This window comes from Mustela erminea, chromosome 20 (genome assembly GCF_009829155.1).
Source record: "Mustela erminea isolate mMusErm1 chromosome 20, mMusErm1.Pri, whole genome shotgun sequence".
NCBI classification, from domain to species: domain Eukaryota; kingdom Metazoa; phylum Chordata; class Mammalia; order Carnivora; family Mustelidae; genus Mustela; species Mustela erminea.
In genome coordinates this window covers 11,604,335-11,622,281 of record NC_045633.1, presented here as the reverse complement: position 1 = coordinate 11,622,281, position 17,947 = coordinate 11,604,335, and the positions used below count along the sequence as shown (strand labels likewise).

Here is a 17,947-nt window from a genome sequence, read left to right as displayed (position 1 = left end):
CGGGGGAACCGTGCAGCACTTTCAGAAGCACTAACCAATCAATGACCGCAGAACGTAACAGCATTTCCACTAAGAGGTTGAATCATAGTAGCGTCCATTGTAAAGCATAGCCAAAGGAAGGAAACCCAAAGAGGCCTTGGGCTCGGGGTGCCTGCCCCTCCCTGGGTGCGTGGAATTAGCCCCAACTTGGCAGCAAGCGACGGCCCCGGACAGGCAGTCTTGCTGGCGGAGCGTTGAGCTTACTGTACTTGGCACTGCCGTCTTTGAGGGGGTGATTTCTCTAGAGACCCATTTCTCACACTCCGTCATCTTCGTCAGGGCCTAAGGCTTCAGACCCCGAGTCCCATCCACGAGGTGTGAGTGTCTTAGCACCGCGAACTGTGACGTCTTCAGGTGTGGCTGCCCCCTGCCACCTCTTCAGAACACCAGCCCTGCTCCCCACTGCCTCGTCCTATGTGGTGGGCATGTGGGTCCCTGACCACACCTGTTCTCTCACACCTTCAGGCCTTCTCTCCTAGTTGTTCACAGGTTTCCGTGTCTGGTGCTGCTTGCTTTTCAGAGTTCACACTGAGTGAGGTGTCTATCCCTCTGGGCACCTGCATTGGCTCCCTTATTGTGACCTGATGCCCCGACCCCAGGTGTCTCCCGCTGCCTCTGCTTCTCTGAGACACATCTGGATCCCAGCAGCTGTCTGGAGCCTCTCACACCTCGGCCCACTGAGACTGGTCACTGAGTTTAGCTTAGCAGGGGAAATGGCGGGAGTAATTTCCAGACTTACAGGGCTCGTGACAGCCCTGCCTTCTGCCTCTCTCCGCTCAGGGTACATCCAGCTGTGCTGGGCCGCCACCTGTTCAGGTGAGAGCGAGGCTGAGGCAGAGCCTTTGTGTCATTTCAGCATCACCTTCTCCATTCCGGAAGGTTCCTTGGTGGCTGTGGTGGGCCAGGTGGGCTGTGGAAAATCGTCTCTGCTCTCAGCACTGCTGGCCGAGATGGACAAGGTGGAGGGATGCGTGGCTGTCAAGGTAGGACGAAGACTGGGTGGATGGGGGGCCGCGGGGGCGCTGCGGGCCTGAGGGGAAGGGTGAGCGGGGTGCTGGGTTTTGTTTCATGACGGGCCTTGTTCAGGAAGTGAGGGCAGCAAGGAGCTCCCTCTGTCTCTCCCATTCTCTCTGCTCTTCTCTGTGGCCCCTTGGAAGGCGCGAGTTGATGCCACTAATTTGCTGCTGCATCCCGGTATCGAGACTAGTGCGCAGCAAGTAGTAGGCGCTCAGTAAACACTGAGTAAAAATACACGGATGCTCCCTGGCCCACTCGTGGCCACTCGTTCTCTCCCCATCTGTGGCACTCAGTGTGCATCTCGTGGTCTCTCTTAAAGTGTGAGTCTTTCTGGCTTGTTCTTCCTGTGCATGGATCTCTTTTTGTATCTGTGTTTTATAAATGTAGCAAAACTTAAAATGTTTTGTGTCTTTGGGACAGTTTGAAAGGCTGCTTTAGTGAACAGATGAGTCTCTTTGGCAATCAAGAGCCTTGTTTTATGCATGAGGCTTATTCCCCACGGAGGAGTTCACTGGTATAGAAAGCTTGCCTCCAAGTTTTATTGATCCAGCCTTTCCTGGAGCGTAGTCTACAGCAAAGTCACCTTGCAGTTTGGGTAATAGACAGTTCTGGGCTCCCACAAGCTTGGGAGATACTGCCTCCCTCTCAGAGACTCAAACATTCATAAAGTAAAGGCTCTGAGAAGTCCCGCAAGGAGAGGAAAACTTACTTAACTTCGGTTAACCCAGTGTGTCCCGGAGGTATTTGCCCGCACTCTTCCTCATCTGTTCAACAGCTGTTTGCCTCCCCAGAAATAATGCCTCCCAGAATCTGCTCTTTGGAATGCTGGTTTATGGAGTTCTTATTTCAGAGCAAAATCCTTTCTTTGTTTGCATGAGGCCCTTTAGCCTGGCATGCGTTAGTAGAGAAGTACACGTTAATAATTGTTGGATCGAAACTGGTGACATTTAGCTGTTATTTTAAGAAATGTGCCATCACTGTTTTCAAGTACACGTTACTCAAATGAGATTAACGAACAGTGAGACTTCACTTGACTGAAGAAAACTCCGAACCATCCACATTGTGGTGTTTCGTTAATGAGTTTCTACCCACACAGCACTGTTGACCTTGCAGGCTGGATGGTTTTCTGCGCTGGGGGGCTGTGCTGTTCTTTGTAGGATGTTTAGAGCATCTCTGACCTCTACCCACTAGATGCTGGTAACAGCCTCCAGTTGTGACAACCAAGAGAGTCTAGACGTCAGACGTCCCCTGGAGAGCAGAATTGCCCCCAGTTGAGAACTGCTGTTTTAAAGTCAAAAACCTTTAAATACAAAAATGCTGGATCTAAAAGTTGAAGGAGGGTTCACTGAGGATTTGGTGTGATGGGCTGACAGATTTCTAACTGGTTGTTTTGCCGTGCAAAGGAGCGTTCTAGAAATGTGCTTGAAATACTGATTTTTTCCAAATATTTTTATTGGGTGGGGCGTGTGCACACCACGTCTGAATGATCTGGGCTCTGTGGTGAGGCTTTGTGACCTTTTGGCCTCATGTAAGTGATGGTATTAGAGTCAGCAGTTCAGTTATTTGAGAATGAAGATTGAAGTTAGGGACCTCTGGGTCCCACTCCCAATCTTGTCCCCCTAGAATTCCCTTAGGTAAGAATCTTCGCTTGTTCCTCTTTCCCTCCCAGTAAATCCCGTGCTCCTCACCAGGACCCCTAGCCCGGTGCGACCGGACCCCCGGTCTCCTGCTCGCTCCTCCCACCACGTTCCAGTCACACTGGCCTTCCTGGTCCTGGGACGCGCCAGGTTCTTCTTTCTGCCCGTGCTGCTCCATCTGACGGGTTGCTCTTCTGCCTCGTGTTTGTCACACCAGCGTATCCTCACCTGTCCATCCTCATTTAAAACTTCCTTCCTGAAATACATGAAGCAGACGCCTTCCCCTGGCCCTCGCTCTCATGACAGTCTTTGCAGTTGATCACGTGGGAATGAACACTACACTTTGAAACAGACGATTTTTTTTTTTTTAAGATTTATTTATTTATTTATTTATTTGACAGACAGAGATCACAAGTAGGCAGAGAGGCAGGCAGAGAGAGAGGAGTCAGCATGCGGGGAGTCACCGATGCGGGGCTCCATCCCATGACCCTGGGATCATGACCTGAGCTGAAGGCAGAGGCTTTAACCCACTGAGCCACCCAGGTGCCCCTGAAACAGACGATTTTGATACTGAAGTCCTTGCCTACATGTCATTGGGGAATTCCCCCAAGGAATTCTTCCCTGATGACGGAAACTAGGTCTCCCTTTTTAAAGAAATTCTTGAAGGACTCCTGCATTTTCCTCTCTTAGCATTTAGCGTAACTGTAATCATATGGTCTTGTTTTGAGGTGCCTGGGTGGCTCAGTGTGTTAAAGCCTCTGCCTTCAGCTCAGGTCATGATCCCAGGGTCCTGGGATCGATCCCCACATCGGGCTCTCTGCTCAGCGGGGAGCCTGCTTTCTCCTCTCTCTCTCTGCCTCTCTGCCTACTTGTGACCTCTGTCTGTCAAATAAATAAATAAAATCCTTAAAAAAAAAATGGTCTTGTTTTGTAATCATGTCAGGAACTTCTTATTCTTGAGAAGCAGGAGTTTTGTTTGCTGCTGGAGGCACTCAGGGAAATACTTAGTAAACGTAAAACAGTGACCTCACCAATGTGGATTTGCACTCTTGAATTCCTGATCCTAGAGTCTGTGTCTGACCTAGCTTGGGGTCTGATCCCAGCTCTGGCATCCAAGGCTGTCGTGACTCTGTTTACTCTCTCCTGAAACAGTGGGTGTGATGAAAGTATCTTGGGAAGTAGGGCCCCCCTGGTGGGTGGGCTGGCTGACTGCCGTCTTATTAACCAAGGCTGTCTGTCTGTTTGCTGCCTTCTGTCTGTGCTTCCTAGGGCTCAGTGGCCTACGTCCCCCAGCAGGCCTGGATTCAGAATGATTCTGTCCGAGAAAACATCCTTTTCGGCCGCCAGCTACAGGAACAGTATTACAAGGCTGTCATTGAAGCCTGCGCCCTCCTCCCAGATCTGGAAATCCTGCCCAGCGGGGACCGGACAGAGATTGGTGAGAAGGTCAGTACGGCTGCAGCAGGACCCCTGTAGCAGCCGCACAATTTTAGGGGCTGATGTTAAGTCCTTACTCTTCCATTTGTGGGCATGCGAGTTGACCGAGGGTGGCTGATCCACGCTGGGCTCAGCTGGACAGCTCCGCTCCACAGTGCAGGTCCACTGAGCCGGGTTCCAGACCGTGGGCTTGGCTGGGGTCTGCCCCACACGTCTTCCTGCAGGGGGAAGCTCTTCTCATGGCGACTGCAGAAGCCCAAAACAACAACAACAAAACCCAAACTGCATCCTCCCCACAGTGTCCTGTAAAACATGGTTGTTTTCACCTGATTGAACTGAAAGATAAGAGACCTTGAAGTGCACGCTACCTTAGCAGTCACGTGACCGCAGAGTCACATGACAGAGGGCACTTTACAAGCGGGAGGGGTATCAGTGATTCAGAGGGCCACCGTCCCCTACAAAATAAGGGTAGTAGTAAAAATAATGATATAATAGCTAATATTCAGCATTTACTGTGTGCTACGTCCTGTGGTAAACATTTCATATGCATTCTCTCTCTATAGCAAGCCCATGAGATGGGATTTACTGTTACTTCCAATTCATGGGTAAGGAGGAAGAGGCATAGAAGGGCTGAGTGACCTGTCTGAGGCCCTTCCCACCTCAGGGCCTTTACACAGGCTTTTCCTCACCCAGCAAGCCTGTTCCAGCACTCCGGTGGTTATCTGGTATGCTTGAGGAGTACAGATGTGCCACAGCAGCACCAAGGAGCTTTCCTGACTCCTTAGTTAGTTATAAGAGGGTGACTCCGCCAGCTTCCTTAGTTGCTAAATGATTTCTTTTATTTGAGGGAAATCTACAGCTCCTTGGAAAGAAAAAACAACTGTTAGCAGGACTCTTTGGGTTTGCAGTTAGCAGAGGAAGCTGGGCTAGTCGTTGTTTTAACCCAAGTGTCGTCTTCTGTCCCTTGGAGACTTCTGACTCTCCCTGCCTGGGTCCCAGTACCAAAATACAGAGTGAGAGAATATGATTGGGTCTGGTGTCTACCCCTGGGCCAAAGAGCTGTGGCCAGAGAGGCAATCCAGGAGAACCCTGGCTGCCAGGACCCCAGCTCAGTGCCTGGGGAGGGCGGGCATCTCTCAGAAGAGACTGGGCAGTTAACTGGTTGGCGGGGGCTGGGGGGTGTCCCTTTGATTTCCCAGCCACATCCGGAAGTAACATTTGGTAGGCTGTTGCCAGAGAGCGGTCTGGGACTGCTGCTCTGTGCTCTGTGGAGTGCTCCCGTGTGAACTTGAAAGCAGTGCCTTTCCTCCTGGAGAGTGGGGCTGGGTTTTGGCACCCCCAGAGTGCAGCTGGCCTCAGTTCTGTGTGGTTTCCAGTGAGTGATAGATCAGAGCAATCTCACAGAAGTGTCCACTATTAACTCTAATAGCTGCAGTGGCAATAGGGTCAGTACCGCATCTCCTGGTGCCTTGCTTGTAGCCCCCCATCGTTTGTGGCCACCAGCCAGCCTTTGCTGAATTGCCACTCTGTGCTGGGTGTCTGCTCAGCAGCTCGTAGAGGCTAGACCCCACGGCAGTCCTTGTGCCCAGGTCATGTAGATACAGTCTCATGCTGTGGCCTTGAGCTCCAGCGAGAGCAGGCAGTGTTGTGTTGCAGGGTCACCGGCCCGGGTCTGCTGCGTCCTGAGTGGGGTTCCCCGCCTGCAGGTTTCAAGGCTCCCCGGGAACCCCACTCTTCTGCTGTGTTTCTCCACAGGGTGTGAACCTATCTGGGGGCCAGAAACAGCGAGTGAGCCTGGCCCGGGCCGTGTACTGTGACTCCGATATCTACCTCTTTGACGACCCCCTGTCAGCAGTGGATGCTCACGTGGGAAAACACATATTTGAAAACGTGATTGGTCCTAAGGGGATGCTGAGGAACAAGGTATCTGCTGATGGGGCAGGGCTCGGGTATCTGGCTGTCTCACATCTTCACTTAAGTCAGAATGTTTCCCCTTGGGGAATCATGCACTTCCCACTTTCCAGGATTTTCTTTTTTATAAATTGGACTTAAGAACACATTTCTCATGCTTCCCTTGGATACCTTCCCAGGACAGCCTCCTTGCTTTGTCTTTGTAACGGGATGTCCTTGACACTGACTTGCGGTCCTTGTCTCCATGTGGCCAACAGAGGCCCCTCTTCCTGATTTAATTACAGGGCTGGCCTCACAGAGGGAAGTCCCTTCCCCTCTGACTGAGCAGGCAGCACCCCCTTCCCTGCTGAGGTGGCGGTGGGCTGACGGACAGAAGTTGGGGGCACAAAAACTGCTTTAGCACTGTAATGTGACAGGAAATGGATTTTCTCTTAATGATGATGATTGTTTTTAGGGGAATTACAGGGTGGTTGGGAGGGAGCACTGGTTCTTTTTTTTTTTTTCCCCCCTTCCCGCTTCTGGAGAAAGAAAGAACACACATGCCCTTGGGGAAAACAGATGAGATTCAGAAAAATACGAGAAAAAGAAACACACAAGCAATTGTGCACAATTGGGATTGTGCTCATAGAGATTTTCTTTCTTTCAAGTCTTAGAAGGTTTGTTTTTTTTTGTTTGTTTGTTTTTTAACTTTTTTTTGTTAAGATTTTATATATTTATTTGACACAGCAAGAGAGGAGGGAGCACAAGCAGGGGAAACAGGACAGGGAAAAGCAGGTCTCCTGTTGAGCAGGGAGCCGGATGTGGGGCTCAATCCCAGAACCCTGGGATATTGACCTGAGCCAAAAGCAGACGCTTAATGACTGAGCCACCCAGGCGCCCTCAAGTCTAAGGTTTCGTATCATGCATATATACATAGTAAGCAACGTGCTGCTTAACCTATTGTAAGCATTCCCATATTCACCCCAAAATTCTGTATAAATGTAATTTTTACATTATTTACCATTTGGCTCTTTAAGGAAAAGTTGGTCAATTCATGCAGTTTGCTGAGTGTCCTTCCCAACCTTGACTTAATTGGATAAAATACACATGCATGTACAAATTTTGTAGCGTCTTTTTTGGGGGGTGCTTCCTTTAAACAAGCCATTGCATGTGAATTGTTTTGTATCGGCTTCGTTCTTTTATCCATCCACTGTGCCTTCCCCTCATCCTTCAAATTGTCATCCACAGATCAGCTTCTCCATCACCCTTGTTAAAATTGCAACCCCAGCCCTCGGCCCGTCCCCTTTGCTTCGTGCAACACCCAGCACCCACTTTGTCAAACATCTCTCCATCCTTTCTCCCCCTGACCGTGGAGTGCGAGGCCCGGGGCCCGTTTTCCCTCCCCACTGCCCCCCATTTCCTGGCAGGCATGGGTTGAATGAAGGCACCCACAGATCGGGGCGCCCCAGGCGCTCAGACTCAAGCTGGGCCAGTGAGGTGTTGAGGGGATGCCTGTTGTGCCCAGGTGCTGACCCCCGCCGGTCCCCGCTCTGCCTGCAGACACGGCTCCTGGTCACGCACAGCATCAGCTACCTGCCCCAGGTGGATATCATCATCGTCATGACCAGCGGCAAGATCTCAGAGATGGGCTCCTACCAGGAGCTGCTGGCCCGGGACGGCGCCTTCGCCGAGTTCCTGCGCACGTACGCCAGCAGCGAGCAGGAGCAGGCTGATCAGGATGAAGGTAGGACGCGGGGTGCCTCGCCGGGCCCCCCACTGCCTCCCGGAGGTTCCCCCAGTCCCCCCTCCAGCTGGCCTCGCCAGCCCCTTCAGGAGCTCTGAGGAAGGATCATCTTTCGGCTCTCGGGGCTGACTTGAGAGAGGGGGTTCCAGTGCCCTATGGCTGCGGCAGCGGACCTGGGCCCGGGTCCTCATCCTTCGCTGCAAGGTGGCTTTGGGGCAGCTGAGCTTCAGGGTTCTCGTGGCGGGAATGGGGACAGTGAGAATTACAGTCCTCCTGGCTCCCAAGAGGCTGTGGGAAGCGGTGACATGTATGGCATTCAGAACAGACGCTGGGGCCGGGGGACACGTGGTGCCTGAACGCGTGTGTGGCCTGGCAGTCGGTGAGACTGGATTTGAGTCCTGTTGCTCCTTTTACCAGGGTCCTCCAGACCCTTCTGAGCCTCAGTTTCCTCACTGATAAAGCAGCATAATAACAGGGCAACCTCCTAGTGTTGGTGGAGAGTTAATGTGCTCGATGTCTTCCATTGAGCCTTGGGCATGGTGCCCGGCACAGAATGTTCTATGCACGACAACTGCTGTCATGATTCTCCTGGGAGGAGTGCCCATCATTCACTCCCCCCCACCCCCTGGCACGTGGCACCGGCCAGGTCACCGCAGACCTGCCCACCCTCAGCCTCACCTCCTGTGCTCTCCAGAGCCAGCGCTCGGAAAGCCGGGGCCTCGCCCTGTCCTCATGCGGAGGCTTCTGTGGTGAGACTTCTTTTTTTTTTTTTTTTTTAAAAGATTTTATTTATTTATCAGAGAGAGAGATGGGAGAGAGCGAGCACAGGCAGACAGAATGGCAGGCAGAGGCAGAGGGAGAAGCAGGCTCCCTGCTGAGCAAGGAGCCCGATGTGGGACTCGATCCCAGGACGCTGGGATCATGACCTGAGCCGAAGGCAGCTGCTTAACCAACTGAGCCACTCAGGCGTCCCTGTGGTGAGACTTCTAAGAATCTTTTCTCTCTTCTCAGTTTGATTAAAATTCAGGGGCTTGGTTTGCAACCTTTAGGCTGCCCTGTGTGTTCCTCTGTCAGACTGGAGGCTCCTCCTTTCTTCTTGGAGCTCTGACCCCACAGAAAGGGGGGAGGTCATCTGACACCTTTTCTACTTTGCCTTCAGTTGTCACTGAGAGAGGTCACGGGTCCTGCCCTGACCTCCCGCTTCCCGGAGCTCATCACAGACTCCCCGAGCCTCCGGGGCACGTTCCTTTCATACTCCATCCCCAGGCAGGCCTGCGACTGTCCCCAGGGGCAGGGCTGCTGGTGTTCTGGAAATATCTGTGATGGGATGCTTGCTGAGGGCTAACCGGGGCTCCTGTTCTCTGCAAGAGTTATCTCCTTGATGCCTTTGAGCAACTCAGGAAGGAGTAGAATTGTTATTCCCAGCTCCCTGGTGAGGAAGCTAAGGCTTAGGGAAGCTGGTCCCTTCTCTGCCAGGGACAGCCAGGTTCCCGTCTCTCTGAATGGGCCTGGTTGCTGAGAAAGAGCCATTTATGGTTCATCAGTATAGTCACTGTGTGTCAAATGCTTGTGTTCTTTGCCTAGGGCTGCTGTGACAACGTAGCACAGACGGTGTGTCTCACACAACAGAAATGTAATCTCCCACAGTCCTGGAGGCTGGAAGCCCAAGACCTGGGTGTTGGCAGGATTGGTTCTTTCTGAGGCTCGGAGGGAGGGTCCGTTCCACGCCCCTCCCCCGGCTTCTGCGAGCCTGTGGGCAGTCTCTCGCCTTCGCTGGCTTGAGGAGGCCTCACCCCCAGTATCTGCTTCGTCTGCACACAGTGTTCCCTGTGCGGGAGTCTGTCTCTGAATGTCCCCTTTCCCTCATGACGCCAGTTAAGTGGGATTAGCCCCTCCCCCCATGATCTCCTTTCAACTAATTACACCTGCAAATAACCTGTTTCCAAATACAATCACGTTCCGAGGTCCTGGGCACTTCAGGCTTCCACATAGGAATTTGGGACAGGGGTGCAGTCCAGCCTGTGATAGTTTCAGGGAGACAGAAGTGAACAACATCTAGACAAATCCCTGTCCTCACGGAGCTTAGAATCTGGTGGGAGAGAAGGACAAATGAACCACGGAAGCACTTTCACAGAGCGTGAAGTGCCGTAAAGAAAAACCTGCGGATGATGAGCTGGGGTCTGAGGGGTTGGCACAAGGCAGCCCAGGGGGCTGGTCATTGAAGCCCTTTCTAAGGCGGGGACAGTGGCCTCGAAGAGAGCCAGCAAGGAGAACATCTGGGGAACAGTGTTCTGACATCGGGAACAGCAGGTGAACAGGCCTCAGGCCTGGTGTGAGGTCAGTTTGTTGAAGGAAAGAAAAAGAGGCCAGTGTGGCCAGACCACGGTGGGCAGGGGACTGGGTGCGGGGGGAGGCGGGCCTTCAGGGTGAGGTGTTTGGATTTTGGTCTCCAGGCAGTGAGAAGCTGCTGAACATCAGAGACAGGGAGCAGTTTGTCCAAGGATGCACGGTGGCTGCTGGTGGGGTCGGGACCTCAAGTCTGGCGTCTAAGCTTCGGTCTTCTGCTGCTTCTTTCAGTGGTCTCCGTGTCTGCCCGGGGTGGGGTGGGGGCTTCATTCATTCCTCTGCTCTGGTTTGCTGCGGGGGTCCTAGTGGTTTGTACTGAGTGCCTCATTGAGATAGAGGTCACAGAACACACAATCCACATACTTAAAGTGTTGTGTGATTTTTGGTGTGTTCAGTGTCGTACAACATCACCTGAATCACCTTCAGAACATTCTCGACGCTCCTCCGGGGAACCTCGTAGCCGTTAGCCATCCCTGCACATTCTCTCCTGCCCCCCCCCCCACATCTCTCCCAAGATCTGTCTGTTCTGGACATTTCATATAAATGGACTTCTAGACCGTGCGGTGCTCTGTGCCTGCCTTCCCTCCGGGTGAGGTTCTCGTGGCTCACCTGTGAGGTAGCGTGTCTGTGTCTCATGTCGTTCTGTTCCTGGGGGGGCCCACCGCGTCTCGTTTTGTTCTTTCACTCATTGGTTGGTGACTGTTCGAGTCGTTTCCAGTTGTGGCTGGTACAAATTGTGCTGCCATGAACGCTAGTGGTCTTAAAAGCAAAGCATCTCTTTTTGCCAGCGTGAAGCAAGAAGTTTCTTTGGCTTTTCATTCCTGATCGGAATGAGTTCCTGCATGTCTGTGCTTTCGTGCCTGGGGAGTTCTGCCTTAAGTCTTAACCTCCTTCCTTCCTGCGGCGGAGTTGGTGCCTTCTGATGGTCAAGCCGAGGTCGTGCTGGGGAGGGCAACCTCAGGAGCACTGTATCTTACAGACTTGCTTCGGTTGGGTAAAAATGACCCTGGGTGCTTTCTCAAGCGATATGTCTGCGTTTGGCTGAATCTTCCTCCCAGAATGCATGGTCCGTCTCCCTTCTAGCCTGGCGCCCAGGGAGTGTCCTTAAACCCTGCTCACCACAGATTATTTCTCTCCCTTCCTTCCTCTGTCGTTGCCAACAGACCCGAAGCAATTGGTGCAGAACCACAGACTGCTGCCAGTGCCTTTTCCTCCCCCCCCCTTTTTTTTTCCCTTTGGCCACATCAGCACTTAATTTGGCAACGAAAATGCTAGCCACCACCCTCGCACTGCCATGGGGTCGTTTTCCCATCCAGCCACACACAGCCTTGCACATGAGCCCTCATGAGGCCTGTGGGTCTGAACCCAGACTGGGCAGCCCCTTCTCCCTCCTGCTCTCTCGTGAGGCCCCCCCGATACGGCATCAGGGTCCACTCTTGTTCCACTGCAGCGGACTGACTCCCAAGAGCCGACGACCTTGGATTTGTTGGAACCACATTTTTGGCTTCTCTTAAAGGGAAACTTTTTTTTTTTTCCTTGTTGGATTAATCAGGTCTCTTTTAGAACACCCAGGCTGAGGGGGGAGAGTGTTTGGTTTGGGGGGACTGTTTCCCCACCCAGGTAGGGGAGAGCAGACGTACCAGGAAATCAGCCTAGGATGGGGAGATACTGACCCCTCCCCAGGTGCACTTTTTACACTGATGGGTCAGAAACTTTTTTTTTTTTTTCTTTTTGTCTCCCTGTTTTTTTGCCCCCAGGTGACAAAGAGTGTTACATATTGACTCATTATCCTTTGTACTCGGAAGGTGAAGAACATTTATTTCTGTTTACTCTGGTTGCTTTATTAGGAACCTAAAGTCTGGAGCAGTGGTTTTAATCGGGGTACATTTTTGCCTCCTGGGACACATGGCAATGTCTGGAGACATTTTTGGTTGTGACCACTGTAGGGGGAGGGGATGGACTGCTGGCACGTAGAGGGTAGAGACCAGAGATGCTGCTAAGTAGCCTACCATGCACAGCACCCACTCCCCGCCCCCACCAGAAAACAGAGCATCTGTAGTGCTGAGGCTGAGAACGCTGCCATGCCCTGGCCTCGCGGTGTCCCGGTGCTTCCCTGTGGTCTGGGGAGAAGGACTGTTACTCTGACAGTGTGCCCACTTCTAGATTATTTTATTTTTTAATTTTTTTTAAAGATTTTATTTATTTATTTGACAGAGAGAGATCACAAGTAGGCAGAGAGGCAGGCAGAGAGAGAGAGAGGAGGAAGCAGGCTCCCTGCTGAGCAGAGAGCCCGATGCGGGACTCGATCTCAGGACTCTGAGACCACGACCCGAGCCGAAGGCAGCGGCTCAACCCACTGAGCCACCCAGGCGCCCAGTGTGCCCACTTCTCAGACCCGTGCTCGATTCCTCCCTCAAGTTCGTGACTGATTTACTCTGTCTTTCAGATCTTTGCTGAAAGATTTTTTTTTCTTTTTTTACTGATCATAAAATCAGCCCGTGCTCGCTTTAGACAGTTAGAAACTGCAGAACAATGCAGAGAACCAGGAAGAAGGCTGTCCGTCCCCTGGCCCACCCGCAGGAGGGGCTGTCAGTGTCCGTCCCGCCTCGGCCTCCCTCCTGAGAGGACCAGCATCCTGCTGCACTCTCAGCCGTCAGTCCTGCTTGCTTTTCTGACCAGTGGGTCGTCAGCAGCTCCCCCCATTACCGGGATCTGTCATAAACACCGAACAGCTGCGGAGAGTCCTTCGTCCACACAGCACATTCCTTTAGGCTGTCCTCAGTGGCCGTATTTCTTCCGCTTGAGCATGGAGAACTTTCTGGGCCGACGCGGGTGGATCGGGCTGGGTGATGCAGCCGGTCAATTCCGTTTTTGGTCAAAAACGAAGCGTTGACTGTAAAGCGGTGACTTGGAGTCTTCCCTCGAGGGAGGCTGGCCTGCTGGCCCATGCCCAAGCAGAGTTCCAGAACCTTCTTGAGAATAAACAGCGAGCTCTGAGGTGCTGGCTTTCTCAAAGTGACTAGACATGGAGACCCGGGAGTGGTACTTACTAGGTTCAAGAGCAGGGACAGTGCCAGGCTTCTCAGCATGACAGCCTCACACCTGGTTCCTGGAAGCACTCAAGAAACATTTATTAGATGACAAGTTTTGGGCCTTTGCTTTAAAACAAAAACAAAAACAAAAACTTAACTATTGTCTACCATCCCTCAGCCCCTGCTCCCTTCAATTCCTCCTTCCTCTGCTTTAGTTTTCTTTGTAGCTCTGAACATTGCCTGACAGCTAATTGTGGATCTGTTCTTTTGTGTGTTCTCTCTCTCTTTCTCTCCCTTGAAGTTTAAGCTCCAAGAGGGGTTTTTGGTTACCTCTATATCCCCACGACCAGAGAAGAGTGCCTGGCACATAGTAGATGCTCAGTATAATGTGTGATAATAAACAAACGAGTACATTATGCCTTGATTACTTAAGGCATGTCCTATGTAAGCTTTGGACATTAACACAACTGTGTAAATACTCAGGTTGGAAGAAAATATGCACTGATATTACCATTTCTCCAGGGCTGGTTTAGAAACCAGCTTTGTGGACCTGGGCTTATGATGGCATCATGGTGGCCCGTGGGGTGCCCATTGTAGCACTGGAAGATCAGCTCTGCTTGTTCACTTGGCCATTCATTTGTTAGTCTGTCCATGTGCATATCAGGTTTATGCAGAGTGCCTGCTGTGTGCCATGGGGAACCTGATACTTGAGCCACTGAGTGAAAGGGTTCCCCTTGGATTGTACAGTGAACATCCTGTGCAACCACACATGGCCATCTGATGTGTCTGGAGCTGAGAATAAAGTAGTGGGTAAGACCTACTCTGTTCTCAAGAGCTCACAGTCTTGAGGGTGTCTCCCCTCTATTGGGGGAGACATATGCCAAATAACCAAGGGTGTGGTGGTGCTCAATGTAGTGATGGAAGCAAGCCTGGGGGGCTGTGAGAACCCTGAGAAGGCATTCTCGTCCCAGCCTGGGAGGGCCCAAGATAACATCTGTGCCAAACCACCTTCTCTTCCCCTTTTCTTGGCTCCATGTGCGTCTGGCTCCGAAGGCAGTGTACAGCCCAGGCCCTGCTCATAAGCAGCATCTGTCATCAAAGATCTGAAGGTTGTGAGCCAGAGCCAAGGCCTGTGCTGTCTTGTCTCCCAGCCGCCACACCTGCCCTGCCCGGCTGTAGCTCTTGACTCTTTTCCTTCTGCTGCTGTGAAACCAGGTGTAGAGTCTGAGGGTTGGCCTACCTTTTTCTAGATCTTTTTATGTCTAAACACATTTATCATCTTTAGCGAAAGAGCTGGCCCCGTGCAGTGTGCTTGTTGGGACCATCCCAGTATGTGTGGGATGGGGATACTGAGGGTGGCAGGTGCCTTGACCATCTCTGCTTTTCAGCCTTAGGAGAGGACCTCCATCCATCCCCTCTGGGCATTTAAATGGAGGTTCCAGGAGGGAGTGTTGGCTTGGTTCTTAATACTTCCTGGATCTCGTGAATTCTCAGGTGGCAAAGTGGTGGTTGAGGTAGGGGAAGGTCAGTGACCTGGGGGTTACAAGTAGCTGTGCTTGCAGGAGGAGGATGTGGGCAGACCGGGCCTGGTGCTGCGTGCTCAGAAAGAGGCCCTTGACCATCTGTATTTCTGTCCCCTTCCATTCATCCAGCACTTCTGGGCACCTACTATGTGCCACGCTTTGCAATGGGCACTTGGGGAGATGGTCTGAACCCCCAGATCTCTTGTTCCTCAGCTGGGAGGCCTGGGCAAAGCGTTACTGTTCTGTAGGTCAGAGGGCCATGATGAGCATGCCTTGGTGGAGATCCTTTTTGCAGAATGCTTGGCACATAGTGGGTGGACAGTGAATGGCCCGCCGTGTGACCATCACGATCCCCCGTCACCTCCTGGGCATGGTCAGGACCCCGGCAGACCAAAGTAGGACAGGGCGATGTGTGCGTGATGGTATTACTACAGGTGGCGGTGGGCACGCAGGGGGACGGGGGTGGGGGATGTCTTCTAGCAGAGTTTCACTGTGGAAGGCTGCCCCGGCTCCCTCTGGTGAGGCAAGGGCATGAACCAGCCGCCGGGGCGGACCCATCCCTCCTGCCTGCCGCAGCAGCGTGCAGCTGAGGGTCAGAGGGCTCTTTTGTAAGCCACGGAAGCCGGCTCCTGCCTCTTCAACAAGGGCATTTACTGGAAGGGGAAGCAGATCACTCAGAAATCAGAGGCCAGACCGAACAAGGAGGATTCAGGAAATGGGAACTCTGGGAATCAGACACCTTTAGGACAGATCAGCCAGAACTGTCTTCGGTCCTCGGGGCCACTGATGGTTCATAGTCCTGGGGAAGGGGCTCTGATGGGCTGACCTTGGGTCTGCCAAGACTGTAGGAAGAGGGAAGAGCTGATTCCTTGCAAAGAAGGCAGACAGAGAGGTAGACCGACCCATGTTCCCATTGCCTTCTAGGATTCTTGGTCCCTCCCCTTGCAGAGGAGAATTTTCCAGCTGTCCCCACAGGTGTATCAATCTGTGGGCTAATTGGGTGGGGAAAGGGGGTTATGGGAGGCCCCCGTGAGGTCTCCCACAGACCTTATGGCTCATCCTGAGTGAGGAGCAGAAGGGAAGCCTGCAGCTTACAGAGGCTGGCCTGCATAGCCAGGTGGGAGCAAGGAGCTCTCTGGAGCCCCTGCCATGGGGCTAGGTCTCTGGGAATGTTTTCAAGCACCCCTGCCCGGGCACAGAGAGAGTTGGTCAAGGCCAGGCCTGGGCCTCCAGTGCAGTGAGCCCGGACTGCATACTCTGCATCGAAAGACCTGCTTGTTGTTATTCTTCTTTTTGGTTAAGTTTAGTTCTCTATTTCTCTAAATTTAAGCAGAAAAGATGCTGCCGTTAAAAAGAAACGTGTGAAGCGATGAATTTCTATCTTGGCTACAGGCCGGAAGTACCCGTAGAACGTGTTTAATACGGCGAGTAGCGCCAAGCCCTGCCGTGGCCTGTCCCTTCCCAAGCGCCACACGTGGCCTCTCTCATCCCCCCACCTACAAAAGGAGCAGCTGTGGTCACTTGCCCTTCGAAGGCACACGTGGAAGTTGAGTCTCAGAGATGTTTATTGCTTCCCTTCCACACACAGCTAGACGGGGAGAGAGCACTCCATTCCTGACTGCATTCTGACTCTGCATGGGGGCCCGGCCTCCCTGCACGCAGACTCTGGCAGGAACCAGAGCGGGGCCAGGGGCATCCCTGGGTGCGCAGGTGCCTGCGTCGTTCACAACCAAGATGGCAAATCACCGGTTCAGAGTTGCCCCGCCCCCAATCGCACCCCCCCATGGTGCCCCGCCCCGCTGTCTGTCTTCTGATTCTTCCGTGACTGTCATCCGAAAGAGCCTGTCTTTATGCATTTGATATCAGTTCGTGTTCTGTCAGCGTGTTCCCAGAGTGACCCTGTCACTGCCAGAGCTGCATAGTAGTCCCCTTCTGGGACTTCTCCCCTGCACACCCTCCCCTCCTCTTCCGGGCCAGCCCTGGGGAGCCCTACGCCACATCTCTGCTGCAGGCTTTCTCTCTCCTGGCCCCAGTGTGAGATCAGAGCCGGGCTGGGGTAATGATGACGCATCCCTGAGTGGCTGGAATAATGAAGGGAGATGATGTGTTTCAGCAGAGCACGGGGCCGCCGCTCATTCAGCGTTAGCCACTGTCAGTGAGGTTCTGGGGATGAGCACTGATACGGGGGCGTGATCCCTGGGACTGGGGCCGCTGGCTGGCCGGTGTGCCTCAGGGTGGCTCTACCTGTCGTTGAGGGAAATGGCCGTGCTCCAGGTAACCTCTGCCCCAGACTTCTGGGCCTCCCCGTGGTCTGGGTTAACTCTTGGCACTGCGGCGCAGGGCGGGGTACCCTCTGGGACCCGCCTGTTGGCTGACGCCCTTGTCAAAACTGGGGGGTGCTTGACTATCACCCTTGCTTGGGTTGCTTGGGGACCAGACGGCTGTGCGCTCTTCCCCACCTGGCTCCTTGCATCCTGGCCCCTTGGACTAAGTTCTGTGCGGCTCTGATGCTGTCAGCCGAGCTGTGTTATACCTGTCGCCTGCCGCTGGGATAGCCACGTACTCAGGCCCAGGATCCGACGCTCCTGGGACGCTCGGGATGCTTGCAAGTCACTGTCTCTGCCCCCACGGAAGCCAGCTGGCTCTACAGGCCTCCTGCCCCCGTGCCGGGAGCCTGTCTGTGGCCTCAGCCAAGCATGTCTTGCTTCCTGAGCTTCCTGGTGGCCAGGTTATCTGCCCGTCCCATCCAAGTGACAGGTTTTCCTAAATGCCTGTGGTCTCGGCGTCCAGCTCTGGAAACCACAACTTCCCCCTTTCCTCTCTCCTGCCAGGGTTGACCAGTGTCAGCGGTCCAGGGAAGGAGGGGAAGCAGATGGAGAACGGCACGCTGGTGACGGGTGTCGCAGGAAAACAGCTGCAGAGGTATGAGCGGAGAGGGACACCTGTTGGTGTGGACTCTGCAGGCCCCTGCTTCTGCCCCCTGCCTGCTTGTGTGACCTACTGAAGAATGCCTGAGTTCCCCGGGGGTCCTGGAAGACGGAGGTTTTCTGCCTCCTTCCCCAAATTGCTATGGAGCCTCATGTTTCAGGGGCCTGAAGGAGGGTAGGGGGCCACACTGCTCTCCTCGGGGGCCACAGCTCACACAGGCCTCAGGAGGTAACCGTCTGCCTGCACTTGGGATGCTCAAGGTCCCTGCAGGAGGTGGGTCTCTGCTCAAGTCATTGAGAGGGGCCTGCAGTGTTCAGGCCTTTAGGGCCAGCATGTGAACCAGAATAGTCACAG

The 17,947-nt window shown here is 53.3% G+C and overlaps 1 protein-coding gene across 1 annotated transcript in view; it reads left to right on the top strand.

Moving 5' to 3' along the window:
- Positions 1 to 17,947, top strand: part of ABCC1 (ATP binding cassette subfamily C member 1) — a 127,052-nt gene that overhangs the window by 90,751 nt on the left and 18,354 nt on the right. Inside the window, exons 16-20 of the mRNA XM_032326777.1 lie at positions 896 to 1,022; positions 3,963 to 4,139; positions 5,886 to 6,053; positions 7,581 to 7,764; positions 17,497 to 17,587. Of these exons, the coding sequence (XP_032182668.1) occupies positions 896 to 1,022; positions 3,963 to 4,139; positions 5,886 to 6,053; positions 7,581 to 7,764; positions 17,497 to 17,587 (747 nt within the window). The remainder of the gene's footprint in view (positions 1 to 895; positions 1,023 to 3,962; positions 4,140 to 5,885; positions 6,054 to 7,580; positions 7,765 to 17,496; positions 17,588 to 17,947) is intronic.